At 48.3% G+C, this 18,096-nt stretch overlaps 1 protein-coding gene across 1 annotated transcript in view; it reads left to right on the forward strand.

The window, feature by feature from the left end:
• LOC109311468 (protein eva-1 homolog C-like) overlaps positions 1 to 12,857 on the forward strand; it is a 303,458-nt gene extending 290,601 nt beyond the window's left edge. Inside the window, exon 8 of the mRNA XM_019537109.1 lies at positions 11,464 to 12,857. Within this exon, the coding sequence (XP_019392654.1) occupies positions 11,464 to 11,834 (371 nt within the window). The 3' untranslated portion in view covers positions 11,835 to 12,857. The remainder of the gene's footprint in view (positions 1 to 11,463) is intronic.
• Positions 12,858 to 18,096: the final 5,239 nt, after the last annotated feature.

Consider the following 18,096-nt stretch of genomic DNA (forward strand, 5'->3'; position numbering starts at 1 on the left):
ATCTCATTTAGGGTGCGATTTCCTTGGATCACAGCTTTCATCCACATGCGTCCTTCATGTGAGACAGGAACTTTCTTCCACTTGCATTGATTTTAAAGAGTTTCTCTCTCCAAGGAGATTGTGAGCCTCAGTTATTACTTCGACTTCACCAGAAGAAGCCAAGTTATGGGCCTCCAGTAGCAAAAGGTCTGTTAGAAACAGGTGCTGAGTAGTGCAAGTTGCCCACGACTGCCTTTAGCACGAGGGAGCCCTGAGTGAGCTGGTGGCAATGCAAAGGTAGAAGGAATCAGCCAACCTGGGGTGGAGTCAAGCTGCTAGGGCTGTCCTAGAGTTACAACTGGTGCTCCAGAGCTGCTGTCTTGAAGAGGTGAATTGTGCTTCCCGTGAGGTTGCACTGCAGAGGCAAGGAATGCAGTTGGGGGGCATGGGGAACTAAAGTGGCTTGCTCAAAATCCGGAATAAAACCTAGACTTGCCTAAGCCTATGCAGATTTTCTGAAGCGACACAGAAAGTCTGTGAAAAAGCATGGATTTGAACTCAAGGATCCCAAGCTTCTAACTGCTAAGCCATCGTTCTTCTCATCTTGCTTCTTTCCTTCATTGTGCTTTGCCAAGGTATATATGGTGGTTGCCAGACATGGGAAATCCAGATTTGTGGGTACTGGGTTTCTTTCTGCCTAGACAACTGTCCATCCTATCTCTTTGCAGCTAAGGCTAGGTACAGACATTGTACTTATCATGCATTAAATGCACAGAAATGACTTTACCGCTGTAACAGAACAGACGTTCATGGCACATAAAGCCTGTATCCTGCTCTAAGTTAATGCTGAATGGGAGTGGTTTCAGACTAAAGCACTTTAGGGCTGGAGTGATTTTTTGAACATCTGCACCACATCTCATCCCAAGTAGGTTGCATCCCCCCGGCACCCCAGGGTGTCCCTTGCTGAGCAGCTTGCTAGCTTCAGCTGGTGCTTGTTTGCTGTGTGCAAGCACTGACCCAGCCGCACCCCTGGGCTGTCACAGAAGACAGAAAAGGCACTGTCTCCCCTCTGCATGGCTGAGTGGGGGGGTGGGGTGGGACGAAGCCTCCCTGCTGCACGGGCTCCCCAGCCCCCAGGTTTCTGGGTTGAGTCTTGCGGGAGGCTGGACTGGGTCTGTGCAACAGGGGCACTCCCTCCTTCCCTCTGCCCCTGAGTGTCTTGACAGATGCAGCATGGGGCTGTCCAGCCCAGCTTTTTGCCACGCCAGGAACTGGGAGTGGGGAAAGGAGCCCCCTTTCCCTGTGAACCCGAGCTGATCCCCCAAGACCCAAACCAGCCTGGGCAGGGGGGAGGTGTGCACAGCAAGGGAGCTCCCTCCCTCCCGACTCCCACCCCAGCCTTTTGATAGCTGCGGCCAAGAATTACAGCATGGGGCTACCCGGCTCGGCTTTTCACTGCACAGAGACCTGGGGGTGGGGAAAGGGAGCCCCCATGCTCCCACCCCAATTGCTGGGTTGGGTCTTGGGTGGGTCTGAGCTGGGTCCATGCAGCAGGGGGGCTCTGTCCTGTTTCTGGCATGGCAAAAAGCCAGGCAGCCTGTACTGTAGCTGTCAAAGGCTGGGGTGGGGCGGGGAGGGAGCCCCCTGCTGCACAGACCTGGCCTGCCCCCCACCCCAGTCCTGACCCAGCAAGCTGCAGGGGTCCTGCATGGCATGGGGGCTCCATTGTGGCCCCCCCAAGCCACTAATGGGAAGCGGGGCAGGATGGGGTGCTCCAGCAACCTCCTGGGAGCCATGTGGGAGCTCCTCCAGCCTGCTGACCTTGGCCAGCGTGGGCAGGCTGTGAGCCCCTCTGATCCAGTAGCTAACATCTGCGCAGTTTGCTTCCATTCTAACTTACAGCGCTTTAAGTAAAGCACGAGAGAGCACGTCTGCCAGGGGCTTGTTAACATCTGTACTCAGCCTTAGATAGCATCTCTGCTGGACTCCGAACCTTATTAAGGAACTGGTATAAAATCAGGTTGCTGCTCAAAGGAATTAAACCCACTTCTAAACAAGCAATTAGAAACATATTGATAATGGACTACTACTTTGCATCACTGCGGCACTTCAATTTGAAGAGCTGACAGCATTTTGCAAATATTAATGAGCTGTCAAGAAAGATGCACTCCAGCCACAAACCTTGGCCCATAACTGAATCTCCCCTCCCACCCTTTGTTTCTGGCAGAGGTGATTTCAGGGTTCGGTTCATGATGAGAGAAACCAGACATAAACATTTTGAATCATGGTCTACACTTTACTAAACTTTGGAAATGGTCAGACCTGGGAATCTGGCTGGGAAGTATCTCGATTTCCAGCAACTCTCCTATAAATTAAGTTAATATTGACGGTGCCATTTTATACATGGGGCGTAGGCCCCAGGAGTTGAAGTGACTCGCCCATCACAGAGTTGGGACTAGCGCTGAGGCCTTTGACTCTACTTGAAAGCACCGAGGGCTGTGCCTTTCTCTATGGTGGAGCTGTTTGGCCCATATCTGTTTTATGGAACATGCTCACTTTTGACTGTAGTTTTATATAGAATGAAATCCCACAGGGTCCCAGTCCTGGGCCAGAGACTTTTAGATAATAAATAAGGAAAACTTCGAGTCTCTCTAATTGTGGATTCACTTTCCTGACCTCATGTTTTCCCCATCCTTGTTCAGGTCAACTTCACAAAGCTAGGACCTGAAATAGGGAGGAAGTCTGACTTTCACCTCCCAGTTTTGCTCAGGATTTCAGAAAGCTGGATACCCATTTCCTCCATTACAGTAAACAGTGGTTGTTAGATGATTATTAGTCTCAATAACGTGCACTGTAATTTAGTTGCTTAGTAAAAAAGTAAGTAACGGCTTCCTCGCGGTTCTAAAGAGCAGATATCCCAACACATCTTTATCTGCTGTATATAATTTAGTCCTTTGCTTCTTGTGTGGAAGATTGATTTGGTTTAGTTTATTCCCTATAATTGAATCTGGAGCTGTTTCATTAAATTCCCAAATTACTGGTATATGAATGCAGGGACTTAAAGACTGGCAAATGACAAGGTGCAATTTTCGTAAAAATGGAGCGCTGTGAAATCACCCTCCTTCGTGTTTATAAAGAGCCTTGAAGAGGTGCATAGTTGTCTGTGTTACCCTGATCCTGGGGTCCTGGGGCTGCTCTAGCTATGCCAGCTGTCAGAAGGGAGCCATTACAATAGATGAGGGTATCAAGGGTGCAGGAGGGTAGAGGGCAGCTCAGGCACACCATTTTCTCTGGCCAGGCCCCCGTCCCTTGGCTATTGATCCTGGGGTGGTATTTTCAGAGGCAATGGGGAAAAAAGTGGTATAAAGAACTTATCTTCTAATTCCAGACCACTGAGAACTCTGCCAGGTAAGATAGTAAAGCGGCTAGTAAAGCGAGCAAAACGCTGGCGTGCATCCATAGATGCTTCTTGAGCAAATCCCGGGACGTCATTCTCCCCTTGTACTCGGCCTTGGTGAGATCGCAGCTGGAGTACTGCGTCCAGTTTTGGGCTCCACAATTCAAAAAGGATGTGGAGAAGCTTAAGAGGGTGCAGAGGAGAGCCATGCACATGATCAGAGGTCAGGAAAACAGACCTTATGATGAAAGGCTGAGATCCATGGGGCTCTTCAGCCTGGAAAAGCGCAGGCTCAGGGGTGATCTGATGGTCACCTATAAGTTTATCAGGGGTGACCACCAGGATCTGGGGGAACGTTTGTTCACCAGAGCGCCTCAAGGGATGACAAGGTCAAACAGTTATAAACTCCTGCAAGACCGCTTCAGGCTGGACTTAAGGAAGAATTTCTTCACCGTCCAAGCCCCCAAGGTCTGGAACAGCCTGCCGCCAGAGTTGGTTCAAGCACCTACATTGAACACCTTCTAGAGAAATTCAGATGTTTATCTTGCTGGGATCCTATGAGCCCAGCTGACTTCCTGCCCCTGGGGCGGGGGGTGGACTCAATGATCCTCCGGGGTCCCTTCCAGCCCTGATGTCTGTGAAATCTATGAAGATCCTTTGGGTCCTCAATCTGCTGTGTTTAGGATGGTTTTGCATTGGTGAAGTAGTGTGTGCAAGGTCTTTCTGAGATAGTAGCACACATGCTAAGGCTTTAGTAGCCAGGTGTTTTGTAATTTTTTTACAACCTGACTAGTTGGGTGCCCAGTCCCTTATGGTGACATTTCACCTCAATCTCCACTGAACCCTGTGAGAAGTCTGGCCTCTCAGCATTTACTAACTTTGCCTCCTCACTTGAGTAAAGCATCCAAAAAGTGGCAGCATATTGACTGTGCTTACTGGTCCAGTCTCTTCCTGCACAAGGCGGCAGCAGTAGGTGTTGGGTACTTGCACCTGTTGGCCCTTGAGGTGTCTTGCATACATGGGAGGATTAGATGCAGATGCAAAGAGGGATACACTGGCCATTTCCTGTGTTCTCCTGACTGAAGTCCACATCGAAGAAAGGCGAAGCCCAGAATGACAGGCAATGGCTCTGTCTTTACAAGTGCTTGCTACCTTTCTCATATCGCATTCAGGGCAGCCAGAGTGCTTCCTTTGTGCCTTACATCAAAGGAACGCGTTTGCGTGTTTCGCTCAATCCCAGAGAACTGTTGAAGTAATTAAAAATTGCCTTTAGAAACTTGCAGGGGAAAAATTAGAATAGGAACAACATCAGTTAGCACTGGCTGTAGGATTTGAGGGTATCAGGCAAACAAGCGTGACTTACGGCTCAATCAGTGCAAAAGGGTGAGGGATGCTCTCGCTCCACAATGTGTTCTTGTGGAATTAGGTTCCTAGTTACAAGGGCTGCCTGCAAACAACAGAGGGGTTTATTACAGGTCTGCTCTGAAGGCTGTTGAAGTCATTACACAGAATCCAATCGCTTGGCTTTGTAATTGTGACTGAAAAACTAACAACAACCATAAAATCATCCCTCCTATTTATAAAAGGACTTAAATGACCATTGTTCCAGTAGTGCCTGAGTGCATCCTTCGTGGCTGAGACTGGAGCGGATACAGAAAATGAACTCCCGTGGCATCCTTTGCAGTGGGTTTTCCGTGCTGGCCAGGCTGGGAGGTCACTGAGAGGGAAGGCGTGAGGATGCATTCACTGCTCTGGTTTGTGCCGTATCAGTGCTGTGCACCGGGGACTTGGGTCTACAGTGTTGTCAATGTATCACTTGTGCTAACATTTCCTTTCAGTATTTATGGGGAAAATCGGCAAAGTCCACCCAGAAACCATGATGTTGCATCTATACATTAATACGTGGGTTTCACAGAAAAGATTCGGGGGAGAGTATTTAACTTCTCTTGTAAGTTGTTGGCACTGGGATTATTATAAAGGGTGAGGCCCTTGCTGTGACATCCCTACCCGACAGGCTGCTGCTCCAGCCCTAACCTCCTCAGGAGACCCAGTAAGACCCAGCAAAGCAAATATCGTCAAAGCTGACCCTCTTACTTGGACCCTTCAACTCCCGCCTCGCCAGCCAGCTCTCTGAATGTCTGATGCTATCACAGGAAATCAGATCAGTAATGCACAGATTATTTTCTAGTTATTGAAACAACAGCAAGAAAAAAGAGGTTTATAAGAGCAATAACAACCTTGGTTTGGGGCATTTCCTGGGGAATTAATGCCCATCTGAGTCGGTGCTCCCAGCTAATCATTAGCCCTCAGGAAATAGCCTCAGTAATTACTGTCCCTTTGGATACTTTTTTAAATGTGCTTTTAATTTTGACTGATACCAAACCCCTGTAACTCCCGCTTGAACTGAGAAGAGAAGAATAGCACCTTCTGGTTGTGCACAGTAAAGGCAGTGATTTAGCAGTCTTGAATCAATGATGTTTTCAGCTGCACATGCGGCCTGGAAAGAGCAGCCCCATGGAGTCTGTAAGAGCTACTCTCTGCTGAGAAGTCTGCGCTGAGGTCTAGGATGGGTCTCAATGAACACAGAGGATAAGAAAGTAACCCATGGTGCCGTCTGCTAGAGAGGAAGGCAGTGCTTCCATGGGATGATGCTGTTAAATAAGGGGATGTCCACACCCTATCCCTGTTCTCATGTGCCAAACCCAGAAAGGCAGTTGTGGAGCCATTCTGCAGGTGTGCCTAACATGCTCTTGAGCATCAGCTTCTGGTGTGCTTGAGCGTGACTGTGAGAGAGACCCTCAGAATAGTTTCACTGCCGCGTTTCTAAGTTTGGCACAGGCGAGGAGGAGAGGTGGGCAGGGCTTGCCATGGGAGACCCTTCCTCGAGAAGGCTGGTTATAGACATACTCCGGGGCAGATGGAGTATCTGCCAAATAGATATAGACACTGATTCAGCAAAGTACACTGAAGTCAATGGCATTTAAGCACATGCAAAATTTGGCTTGCTGAAGTGGCTTGCTGAACCAGGACCTTGGGGCAGCATTTAAGGATGTAAGACCAATCTGACTGTCTTTACACCCATCCCACATCCTCTCCTCCACCTTCATGGTGGAAAAATGGACCTGTGTTGAAGGCTTTAGCCTGGCACTTCAGAGACCTCCGTTTGATTCCCTGCCCTGCTATCGACTTCAGGTGTGACCCAAGTCACTTAGGTGTTAGATGGGCTGATGCTGAGGGTGCTTGTGCCTAACCTGTAGGGCCCCAGATCCAGAAAGAGACTCTGCAAACCCAGGTTAGATGCCTACGTTCCCTGAACTTTAAAAATGAAGAGTCAGGCACCCAAGGCCAGGATTCACCAGAGCCAGCACAAGGGCATGGGGACACTTAAGACAACCTATACCAAACACTGGCTCCTGGGTAGGACCAAGGCTTATGCTCTACTCCCTGCCCCTGATGCTGCTTCTACATGTTATCTGTTTAATGCAAAATGTTTAAGTAGCTCCTGAGGCAGGACAGGAACGCAAAACCCAGCCAAGGACTACAACATCGCACTTCCTCTTGCTGATTGTTCTGTCTATGGCCCCTAAACATTTGCATTCCTTTCAGCCTAATGGCCCTACAAAGTTAGGGCTGGAGACTACCATCAGCCCAGCCCAGCCCACAGTTTCCTAGTACTGTGATTTGCCTGCAGTGCCATCTGTCTTCACAGCCCCAGGAGCAAACGCACCACTAGTCAGTAGAGTAGTTGCAATGCAATAACCACCATCACTTGCTGATGAACGGATGTCATTTCCTGATTTCCCATCCACTGGGATGTGGACTGGCACCACTAACTTCTTTCATATCATCTATCCAGGAGCCACCGGATCCACTCAAGTTACTTGGAGCATGAATTGATCCCAAACAGGTCAGAGGTTCTGTATCCACCTACCAATCCCTTGAGCCATTCAGTTCTTGATTATTAATTAACAGTTTGTGTGCATAAACAAAAGACCTTTCTTTTAAACTTTAAGTTTGGGTTTGAAGTCCACCCTCCTCCCTCCACATACATACTATAAAGAAACTGCTCTGAATATATATTGCACTCCACAACTGGAAATATGCAGAGGCATGGATCTTTTCACAGCCCTTTATTCAGTAGCAAGAGTTTTCCTTCAATGAGTATTGATTCCTAATATTTATAATTCAGTTGCAAACAGATATTGAATGCCTTGTCTATTAGTTTCCCATGATTTATCATTATTTAATGTTGTCTCTTTACTATGATGTCACACGCTCTTGATTTTTAACAGGTATCTTTTATGTATTGTATTTACTTGAATTAAATTGTGAGGTTTTTTTTTAAGACAAGGATATCTGGCTAAACTCACCATTATAGTGTGCCTGTGTGTGAATGCAGATGTGTAAGTTCATTGGAGAAGAGGCTGTCTTTTTGCTTTATATCTATAATACCTTTAACAGTGGTTCTGTCAGGGACTGGGGTCTGTGATGCATAAGTATATGCATTATATTAAATATAATATATGCTAATAATAGGATTTTCAAACTTGACGTGATTTTAGGGCGCTTCTGTGTTTGGATGCTAAACTTCAGACTGCCTAGGGGGTCATTCAGAAAATGCTAGTAACCCACTCCTTTAGTGTATCTCCAGTAAGGCATCTCATCTACACCCCTTTACTCGACCCTTGGGAATGGTTGTCCTCGACTGTGAGGGATCACCGCTGACAAGTAGGGCTCTCAGAAGGGAACACCTCCCCAAACCATGTATCACTTATCAAAAGTCAAAACCTTGGCCAGTGGTGTTTTATCTGCTTCTAGAGAGGAAAAACGGAGTCTGTTTTTGTAAAAATGGTATCTTTGATGTGCAAAAAGACATGTTTTGGGAGTATGCTTGCTGGGTGACTAGATTGCCTATATGTCAGGTCTGCAGTAGGGTTACAGGGAGTCCAGGTAGTATCTTAAATACTGATAGAGTAGTAAATGTAGGTCATAACTGCCAGTGGAGCCCAAAGGTCAGTTATCATCATTGAACCAAATGAGAGGCTGTCTATATAGGCTGGTACAGAGGGGGATGAATTATTGGCCAATAACCCATCCAGTTTAAGATCACTCACCAGATGGGGAAAGTAGATGGGAAAGTGCAGAAAAGAGAAGGGCAAAGGGAAACTGGCAAAAGAGGAAGAGAAACCATCTGTTTTCCTTTCACTCTAGCTCCAGTCTATGCTTTTTATGAAGTGTGTTAAAAGAATGATCTATGGAACTGATGCATCACATTTTTTTAAAATTGAGCCCATGTGTGTACATAAATGTAGTGATTGTAAAAGCAAGGCGTTAACCCTATTGGCCAGGCAGCATCTGCCAGTGCAGATTGGTTTTGCTCATTTCCAGTCCGTGTATTAACTTGAAAGTGATACGCAGATGTGAAGTTAATGCCTGCACACAGTGGTACCACACCTGGATACTGAAGTCCAAAGGCAAGTCTTGGGCGAATATGTGAGGAAGGAATCATTTTCTCTGGGCTTTGAAATCCCAGCCCTAAGGAATATCTAGTCTAATTTCCTGTTTAATATAGTCACTTCATTATTTATATAGTGTCAGTGGCAGCGTGTCAAGTGGGTAAAGTTGAAGTCAACTGGTGAAATCCTGGCTCTAGTTAAGTCAATGGAAGATTTCTTGGCTCTTTTCTCTCATGATACAAACATGCTTCAATCTCTCTCCCATCTTAAAAAAAATCTCATTTCCCTCCAGAATTGCTGATCTTTTCCCCTTTCCCTTTCATTTCTAGGCTAACTGGATGTACTGTTTATGATGCCTGTCTGACCCCTCTAAGACTCTCTCCACCCTGGCTTGCAGCCCTTGCACTCCTCTGAAGCCACTTTTGTTCATCTCTTCCAAGCCAACCTCCATCCTCATTCTCCCTGACCCATCAGCTTCCTTCAGTGCAGCTAACCCATGGCCTTCTTGACATCAGCTCTTTCCTGGCTTATTTGGCTCCATTTTTCCTGGTTCTCCTCCCACTTTCGAAATGATTCCTTCAAGTGTGTCCTTTGATGGATCTTCCTTATACCCAATCCAGTTTTCTTTGAGGATAACTGTGTCTTTGTTCTGCTTTCTTTCTCCTTCTGTGCTTTTTCTCTGAGAAATCTTATCTACAAATTCAACAAGTGTTTCCAAGAGGATGACTCGCGAATCTGCCTTTCTATTCCCAGTCTGTCTCCGGTCCATACAAACATCATCACTTGCCTCCTCATGAGTGACCTCAATTTCAACATGCCTAAAACAGTTCTTCAGCTCCCTCACCAAAACTCCCCTTGATTCCTCCTCCTTCTCCATTAATTTAGGACAACATCACCATCCTGTCTATCACTCAGAACTGCAACCCAGATACCACTTCAACTTGGATAGCTCTCCTGGTCCTCATGTGCAGGCTACATTGAAGTCTTGCAGTTTTATTTAGCATATCATAGCTATAATAAAATCTTTCGTAATCATTCACACTGCTGAAACTCTCATCTGGGCTGTCATTTCACATCTCGATGCCGCATAGGTATCTCTGGCTGTAGCAAAAGTATTCTTATCCTACTGCTATCCATCCAGAAAGGATACCACAGAGATTGTTTTCCGAGCATATTGCTCTAAGCATCTCTTCCTGTGTGTCCCTCCAATCACTGTATTGTATCCAATACAAGTGGGGTGGCTTTGAAATTCCTTTTGGCACATCCCAACCCTACTTATCATCCTGTTCTCTGTTGAGAAGCTGAATCCCACCTCTACACGGCCGACAGTGCCAGTCCGCATCATCCACTTGTTAATTCAAACAAGCACCTTCATGCTGTCTCTGAGGCTGTCCCTCATGCTTGGAAGTTATCCCCATGCAAAGACTCATAACACTTAACAATCAGCCATGCTAATTCAGCCTTTAGGGTCTATGGTCACAAACCCATCCTAATTACATTTCTAAAAAGCCCAAAGAACAATGAAAAACCATACAGTACAACTCCCTCAGCTCCCTTGGTACAATACAGCTCCCTTGTTACACTTTGTTATACAGGATTCATTCAGTTAGCCCATCCAGCATGGACAGCACAGGTAGTACCTTTTGGTGGGCTGGACAGGAAGCCAGCATGGTTACCTTGGACAAGCAAACAAATGCCATGAATAGATAATAAGCAAAGCTCTTAATGCAAAGCTTACCATGTCAGATGTGCCACGGGGCAGAGAGACCCTAAAGCTTTATTATCATTTCTATTCCTGGTGTGGATGATGGCATATGTGATAGAAAGGTACATGGCATTGGCCTCTTCTCAGCTCAGATCAAGTGTAGTCCTATGCTTGCCTAGCAAGGGAAACACCGTGGCCGTGGAAGTGGTCTTCCTAGTCGCTCCCGGGGAGACCGTTCTCCCGGCATGGGGATAGTACCTGCTCAGGTAATGTATAGTAAACCTCCCACTTAGCTGCTGGAGTGGGAAGATCTTGGCTTTGTGCCCACTTTTTGGAAATGGGAGATTCCTCCCTAGCTTGCTCCTTGGGGCCGTATGGCTGGGGGCGGGTGAAACTCATGGGTGTCTAAGCCCCAAGTCTTCAGGCTTGGGCCTGCAAGGAGGATGCCCACCAAAAGTTTTGGAAACATCTGAAACCCCAGATAGGGGTAGAGGATGTCTGCGGGCAGTAGGGCCACTTACGGTTCTGGACTGACTCATGGATTTGGAATTTGTTTTGGCTAATTTCGCTTGGAATATGGAAAAAAATGTTATCATTGCTGACTATGCAGCTTGCTGGCTTTGCATTGCTCTCACCGGGTGGTGGAGTTTGTTTGTAATCTCACTGGCTGCTCTTTAAAACGCCGGGGGGCTGTAGGGAATGTCTTCAGATAGACCATGGCTTGTGTGCAGGTAAATGCCTTGGGGACAGCTCTCCCTCCTGACATTCGCTGGGGTGACACAGTGATGGAAGTGGTGGAAGGACCACTCGGTAACTGGGGCAAATCAGGGAAGGGAAATAGTTTGTGCACGGGCAACAGGACTATGTAATTGCGTGGTTCGATCACATTGTCCGTCTCTGAGAATCCTTTCTGCTTCTCCTTCTAGAGAATCCCGAGCGTGCTGCCCTGTATTTTGTCTCTGGAGTGTGCATCGGCCTGGTGTTGACTCTGGCAGCCTTGGTGCTGAGGGTGTCCTGCCGAACAGACTGCAAACAATCCCCGCCGAAAAAGCCCACCCGCGATCGGGAGAGCGACAGTGACAGCAGTGACAGCGACGATGACTCGGACACCACGTCAGACCTGTCAGCTCGCAGGCACCGCAGGTTCGAGAGGACTTTGAACATGAATGTCTTCACTTCAGCAGAGGAGCTGGAGAGGGCTCAGAGGCTGGAAGAGCGGGAGCGCATCATCCGGGAGATATGGATGAATGGGCAACCAGATATTCCAGGGACCAGGAGCCTGAACCGTTATTATTGAGTGTTGGGACATCCTATGGGCTGGGACTGCAGCCTCGGTCTTCTCTGAGCGTGCTCAGGAGGGAAGGAGGAGTGGACTGGAGTCCTCCCCTTTTGGTTCAGAACAGCTAACAGGAGCAGTATGGATGGACAGCAATAAAGCTTTCACCTTCCACTATCCCCTGACCTCTTGCTATTGACACCTAGGAAACACACCCTTACCCTTGTCTTGTCTCTCTGATATCTCCCTTCAGCGGAGGTGAATGCTAACCTCTTCTCTTGCTGTTGTTCTGCCATAGGTGGGAGGCAAGTGTTCAAAACCTCCCATTTCCAGGAAGATGAATCCAGCATGCAACGGTACGGATGCTGCTCATGTGGTTGGGAGAGGAATTGCTGGGTGTTTTGATTTCCCGAGAATTTCAGGAGAATCGTGAACAAACCTCCTTGAGCTTATGTGTCTGCTGCAGGAATGATGGTATGGGGTGGGAGCAGCAAAAGCCTGAAGTGCAACTGTCTTGTGACTCAGGAAACCATGAGATTAACCTAGTTAAAAATGTGTCTTCAGGAGAACCGGGGATTCTTCCACCACCTCATCTCGGTGCTCGGACGTTTGACAACATATCTGTTATTTAAGGCGGTGTTTTAAACTTGCTTTTCAGTGGCAGCATTTTTTACTGACACCTCAGGGATAAAATCCTATTATTTTTTTGAGTACACTTCCCCCTTCCATCCACTGCAACCAACCCAACCCACTCCCAACAGTGAAACTATGGTATTACAAGAGCCGTGTCAGTGATGGGTGAAATGATATCAACCTCAAAGAGGTTGAAAGGGGTTTTGTTTTAAATATATATTTGAAAATGCTGCACAGCAATGTGCCTTATTCTTTTTTGCTGTTAAACTCTGATTTTCCTACGGATGGTGATGCGCAATATTTTATATATTTTATTACGGAAAAAAAAGTTTGTATTTGCCAGAGGAGAATGGGGACAAAAAGAGGCCAGATATGACAGCAGGATGGGAAATAAATGCTAAATAAACTCTGCATTGTGATCTCTGTTTTAATTTGGTTCCCTACTGCCTCTTGCTTTTGCTGCAGTAAGAAACTTTGGAATAGCAACAAGCTTTTGCTGCTATTCAAGGCTAATGCAGATAAATCCTGGGACTGTCTTGTACTCCCTTGAACTGTGCACACTGTTTCCATTGTCCCTGGTTTCGGTGGTGAGCACTTTCATGAGCCCATTAGCAACAATGGAAACATACTCATTGATTTCAAGATGCTTTGAATACAGCCCAAACACTCCTGTACTTGAGAGTGTCTTATAGCAACTGTTAAATGAATAAAAACACTTCAGAAAAGTGCCCTCCCCACATACCATTCATTAGCACGTTCATACAGGCCGGTTGTTATTATCTGGCTTGGGTATGTCTTCATTGCAAAATTACCTGGGGCTCAAACTTTTATGTTACCCACACATGAAATCCTCCCCAGTGAGTTTAGTAGTGCATTTGGTGTGGGCTGACTGGTCCAGTTGGGGCAGATCATTTCCCAGGTGTGGAGACTTTGTGCTGTTTTCAATGGGGCTTCAGACAGACAGTACAGGTAATATGGGCTTAGTCTGTTAGTTGTATCTTAACTAGTAACCTGTTTGCATGTTCAGGGAATCAAAGGCACCACAGAAAGGGAAACTAGCCAAAAAAAAAAGAAAATTATCCAAAAACAGGTGACATTTTTGGTGTTGGTTTCCATCATGCCTTAAATTGAACACATGGTTGGGTTAGGACCACACCAGGGTCTTGAACTGGCCCTGGTGTGATGTCTGCTGGCCAACGATCAATTAAGTTGGGCACTCAGCTTTCAATTTGTTGGGGTAGGGGGAACCCAGGGTCATGATCCCCTTGCACTGGCAAGTGGGGTGCAATTTGGATCTGCTTGCCAATCCCAAAATCATATGTCCTGTCATGCATGTGTGGCATGGCAAGAAGTGCGATGGTAGGAACTGGAAATCAGATCCCATCCACCAGCCTGAGGCAGACAAGCCATCCACTGGGCAGTAGGCGCATCGGGTCAGTCCTTCAGTTCATTCCCACACTTCCCCTCTGGATGCTAGGAGGACAGGTGAGTCCCTCCTGACAATTCATTGGGAAGGATCATAAAGCTGCATTAAGGATCATACTGCGCTGCAAAGAACCATGGGGTGCACCCTCAGAGGTCACAGCAGCAGGTGACTGCCACATCAGTGAGGCAGTGAGGACGCTAACTCCAGTCGAGCTTTGCGGTGTGGCTAGTCACACTCAGGCCAGGCTAATACGGGGACTCATCCCTGTGTGAAGCTGCCTGAGTTAACCTTGCCGTGAAGACATACCCAGGGAGGATGGTCTAAAGCACCTAAGTGACTAAGGGCATGACTACGCTGAAAGCTAGTGGCACCACCAAGGTTGCTATCAGGCTGAGCCATGACTTGTTCTTTCCTATTTGCATAGCATCAGGTAGCTGGCCCCTGCACATGGCTGCAAGACACATCCCATGCTCCTTTGCATCTTGCAAAGTGGAGTCTATCTAGTAGTCATAGAATCATAGAAGTGGGGTCGAAGGGACCTTGTAGATCTTCAAGTCCGACCCCCCCGCCAGGGCAGGAGGAAAAACTGGGCTCAAATGACTCCAGCCAGGTAGGCATCAAGCCTCCTCTTAAAGCCCCCCAGGGTAGGAGCCAGCACCACTTCCCTTGGAAGTTGGTTCCAGCTCCTAGCCGCCCCGACAGTGAAGTAGTTCTTACAGATGTCTAATCTAAACCTCCTCTCCAACAACTTTTGGCTGTTATTCCTTATTATGCCGGGGGGCGCTAGGGGAAACAAGATCTCTCCCAAACCCTTCTGGTCCCCACTAATGAGTTTATAGACGGTCACCAGGTCCCCCCTCAGCCTTCTCTTGTGAAGGCTGAACAGGTTCAGGTCCTGCAGTCTCTCATTGTAGGGTCTGCCCTGTAGTCCCCGGATCATGCGGGTGGCCTCCTCTGGACCCTCTCCATGTTGTCCACACCCCTCCTGAGATGGGGCGCACAGAACTGGACGCAGTCCTCCAGCTGTGGCCTGACCAGTGTTGTGTAGAGGGGGAGGATAGTCTGAGGGCTACTTGTGTCTCCCGAGACAAAGGCATGTCTGTACTGCTACCTAGGGCTGTTCCTAGGCCTGGCTTCTAGCCCAAACCTTGTGACTGTTCACATTAAAAGCTTGCTTATGGCAACTTTTCACACCCCCGGGCCTGTGGACCGTGGTGTGAGGCTAGGGTTCCCTCTATCCCCTCCCTTTGCAGATTGTACTATATCCCCCCCCACCCCAACTGGTGTAGGGGCCTAGCCCGGGAAATTTTGCTAGCACCTGACATCTGGTTCTTCTGTACTCAAGGGCTCTGCTCTCTGTAATTACTGCCAAGCACAGGAGGGGAGAGAGGTAGTTAGGCGAGTGATTCCTAGCAGGGGGTTGTCAGTTCCTCCTGCTACTTGCGTCTCCCTCTGTGCTTGTTGTGCAGCTCTGGCAAGAGAAATGTAGGCACAATGGGGCAGCTCACGAGGCGCTGGCTGGGTAAGGGTAGTCTTCCCAGTGCACCCCAAATGGTAGTGCCTTCTGAGGGCATGAGGCCTCTGTGCAACATGTCAATAGTGCAATCACCTATTCACTTGCTCAGACAAAGCACTGGGCCCTCCTAATTCCCACTGGATCGCTGGGGACTGAAGGCATACAGACCCTTTCAGCAGGCACTTGCCACATTACGGGGTTGTGCCTAAAGTACCAAGATGTAGTGTTCATGCTGGGCAACACACTAGCTCAAACACTGTGATCATGGGACCCACATCAGTAGTATACATAGGGGTTGGCATCCTGTCTGCTAGTTAAAGTACTGGGAGTTGTAATGCAGCCCCCTGGCCCCCACTCCATATCTAAGTTCCTTGGTTAGCATGGAGTAAATGGCCCCTTAAAGCTAGAGGTCTGGCTGTACAAGGACGGAGGCAGGAAGATATTAGCTAGTGGCTTCCTGGTTATTAAAGAGGCTGGAGGTCTCTGTGCAGCGAGCTGTGCCGTATTGCTCCTAGCAATGAGGGCAAAGGCACTGCTGAGTCAGGCTGTTGAGTACATGCAGTGCAGCGTGCACGACTGTCGGCTTATTGGTGACAGCACAAGCGAGGAGCTGACTCTTGTGGCCCTGGTGGATGAGCAAACTACCAACCAGCCTGCGTGGTGTCCCGCACACGGTGTAACATAAGCTCGTCTGTGGGCTGTGTAAGCCTCAAATGAGAACTCCTTATTCATTGGACTAGGACTGTTAAGCCAATGAAATGATGGCTATGTAACTGGAGATAATCATGCTTTATCTTAATTCACTCATTTAAGAGGGTGGTTTTAAAGGATGGAGGAGGCAGTCTGACCCTGATAAGCGTGAGCAGTTTCTGCAACATCTCAATTTACACAGCAGGCCAAAACTATCTGCCTGTGATACGTGCCACCATTTGAAAAGACAGCAGAAGCTTACTTGGTGCCAGTAAGATCCTTGATGCGTCTTTCTGCCGGGGGTCAGTCCTTCAGCTCATTCCCGCTTACGCTGTCATCCCAGTTTCTAAGCACAGACCTCTTATGCAGCGTCGTGCTCGATGTACCCTGAAAATCGAGGTAATGTGATGTTTGTTGCTTTTCCCATGTCTACCCTGGTGTTAATATCCGCGAAGAATTCCACCAAGTTAATGAGGCATAGCTTTCCCTTCCTGAAACCGGAGTGGCTCTACTTAACCCCTTGGCTGCCATGCTTCATGGTGCCCCAGGGGCTACATAAATAAAGCAAGCCCCTGTTTGGCTCTCGGGACATCCCAATGCAAATCATATGCTCACAGAGCTGCGGGGATATGAATTTCCTGTTTTGTGGCATGGGCATTTTACAGTGTGAAGCACCTTAAGAAGTTAACCACATTATACTTTCCTCCTGTTCCTACTTGTTACTCAAGCTTCCTCCACGGTGAATTCATAACAGTCTGACCGGAGCTGCTCATGTCCTTAGGCAACCTGAAAATCCAAAATTGCTAGATATTATCAGAATGGCTTAGATTTTTCTCCTTGCACTTTCCCTGCCTCCCCCTTGCCCCTGTCTTCATATTCAGTGTGTTTTGACTCGAGACTTAATCACATTTCAGATTAAGTCCCCCCTCCTTCTCTCCAACGCCACCCTAAATGACTTTCCTTTGTGGCTTTGGTTAATGCTGTGACTAAAGCAAGTGCTGTAGTAAGCATATATATAGAGAGAGAGAGAGAGAGAAGGAGAGAGCGAGAATGAACAGGCTCCCTCTTTCTGAGAGAAATCTGTGGCTATGAAAATGGCCAAATGCAAAGCAATGGAGCCTGAAATCACTGATCCACAGAGCAGATATGGTGCGGGCAGCAGCACTGGGAATTGTCATCGCTTGCAGCACTGCACTATACAGCCTTTTACCTCTGACCTCCACTTGTTCATCGTGCCTGAGAGTCGTTCCCCTGTTGAGGGCTTGAGTTGCAACGGATGCAAGTCGATGCTCTCCCTGGCTACTAGCTCGCTCCTGAGCAGGGTCAAATTGTGGATCTGGCCGCCTGTAGGGCAGCAGGGGGCCGAGAGCTTTCACAGGTCTCCTCTCAGAGCTCAGCTGGTGCTGAGGCAGAATGTGCTCCCTACCTGAATGAAGCAAGGCACAGGCCCTGAAACGCCTTGCTTTCCCAAGGGTGCCTGTCCTCGCCAGCCTGCTGGCAGCAGCACTGCGGAGGAAGCGCTCTGTCAGGAGCTGTGCCACAGCACCGAGCTGCTCCAGTCACAACATTTGTGGGTGCAATTAGTGGGGTCTGCCTGCCTGCCCCACTACTCCCCAAGCACAGAGGAGCCATCATTGCACCGAGCAGCTTTCCCGGGGAATGATGCCGCAGGGCAGCCCCCTCCTTCCATCGACAGCCTAGCAAGCCTAATCCAGGCCCCCCCTTGTTCCCTATAGCAGGGCTGCCCATGGGCTGGGAAGGGTTAAACGGCAGCCCCTGTGGTCCTGGGTTGGGCACTGCTCCTCACTTTACTCTTGCTCTGTCACTGGTGTCCCTGCTCCCCATCCCTCCTCCATCTTCAGCTCTCTGCTTCCGCACCAGGGGCAGTGAGGATTAGGACAGCCCCTGGGGCTCAGGAGCCCAGGGCCAGAGGGCTTGGAGGACCCCATACAGTATAGTTGGAGGCATGGCTGCCTGTGCAGGCATAGATCATGCTGTGGTACATCTGGGCATCGGGG

This window comes from Crocodylus porosus, unplaced genomic scaffold (assembly GCF_001723895.1).
Source record: "Crocodylus porosus isolate Cpor-Errol unplaced genomic scaffold, CroPor_comp1, whole genome shotgun sequence".
Taxonomy (NCBI): domain Eukaryota; kingdom Metazoa; phylum Chordata; order Crocodylia; family Crocodylidae; genus Crocodylus; species Crocodylus porosus.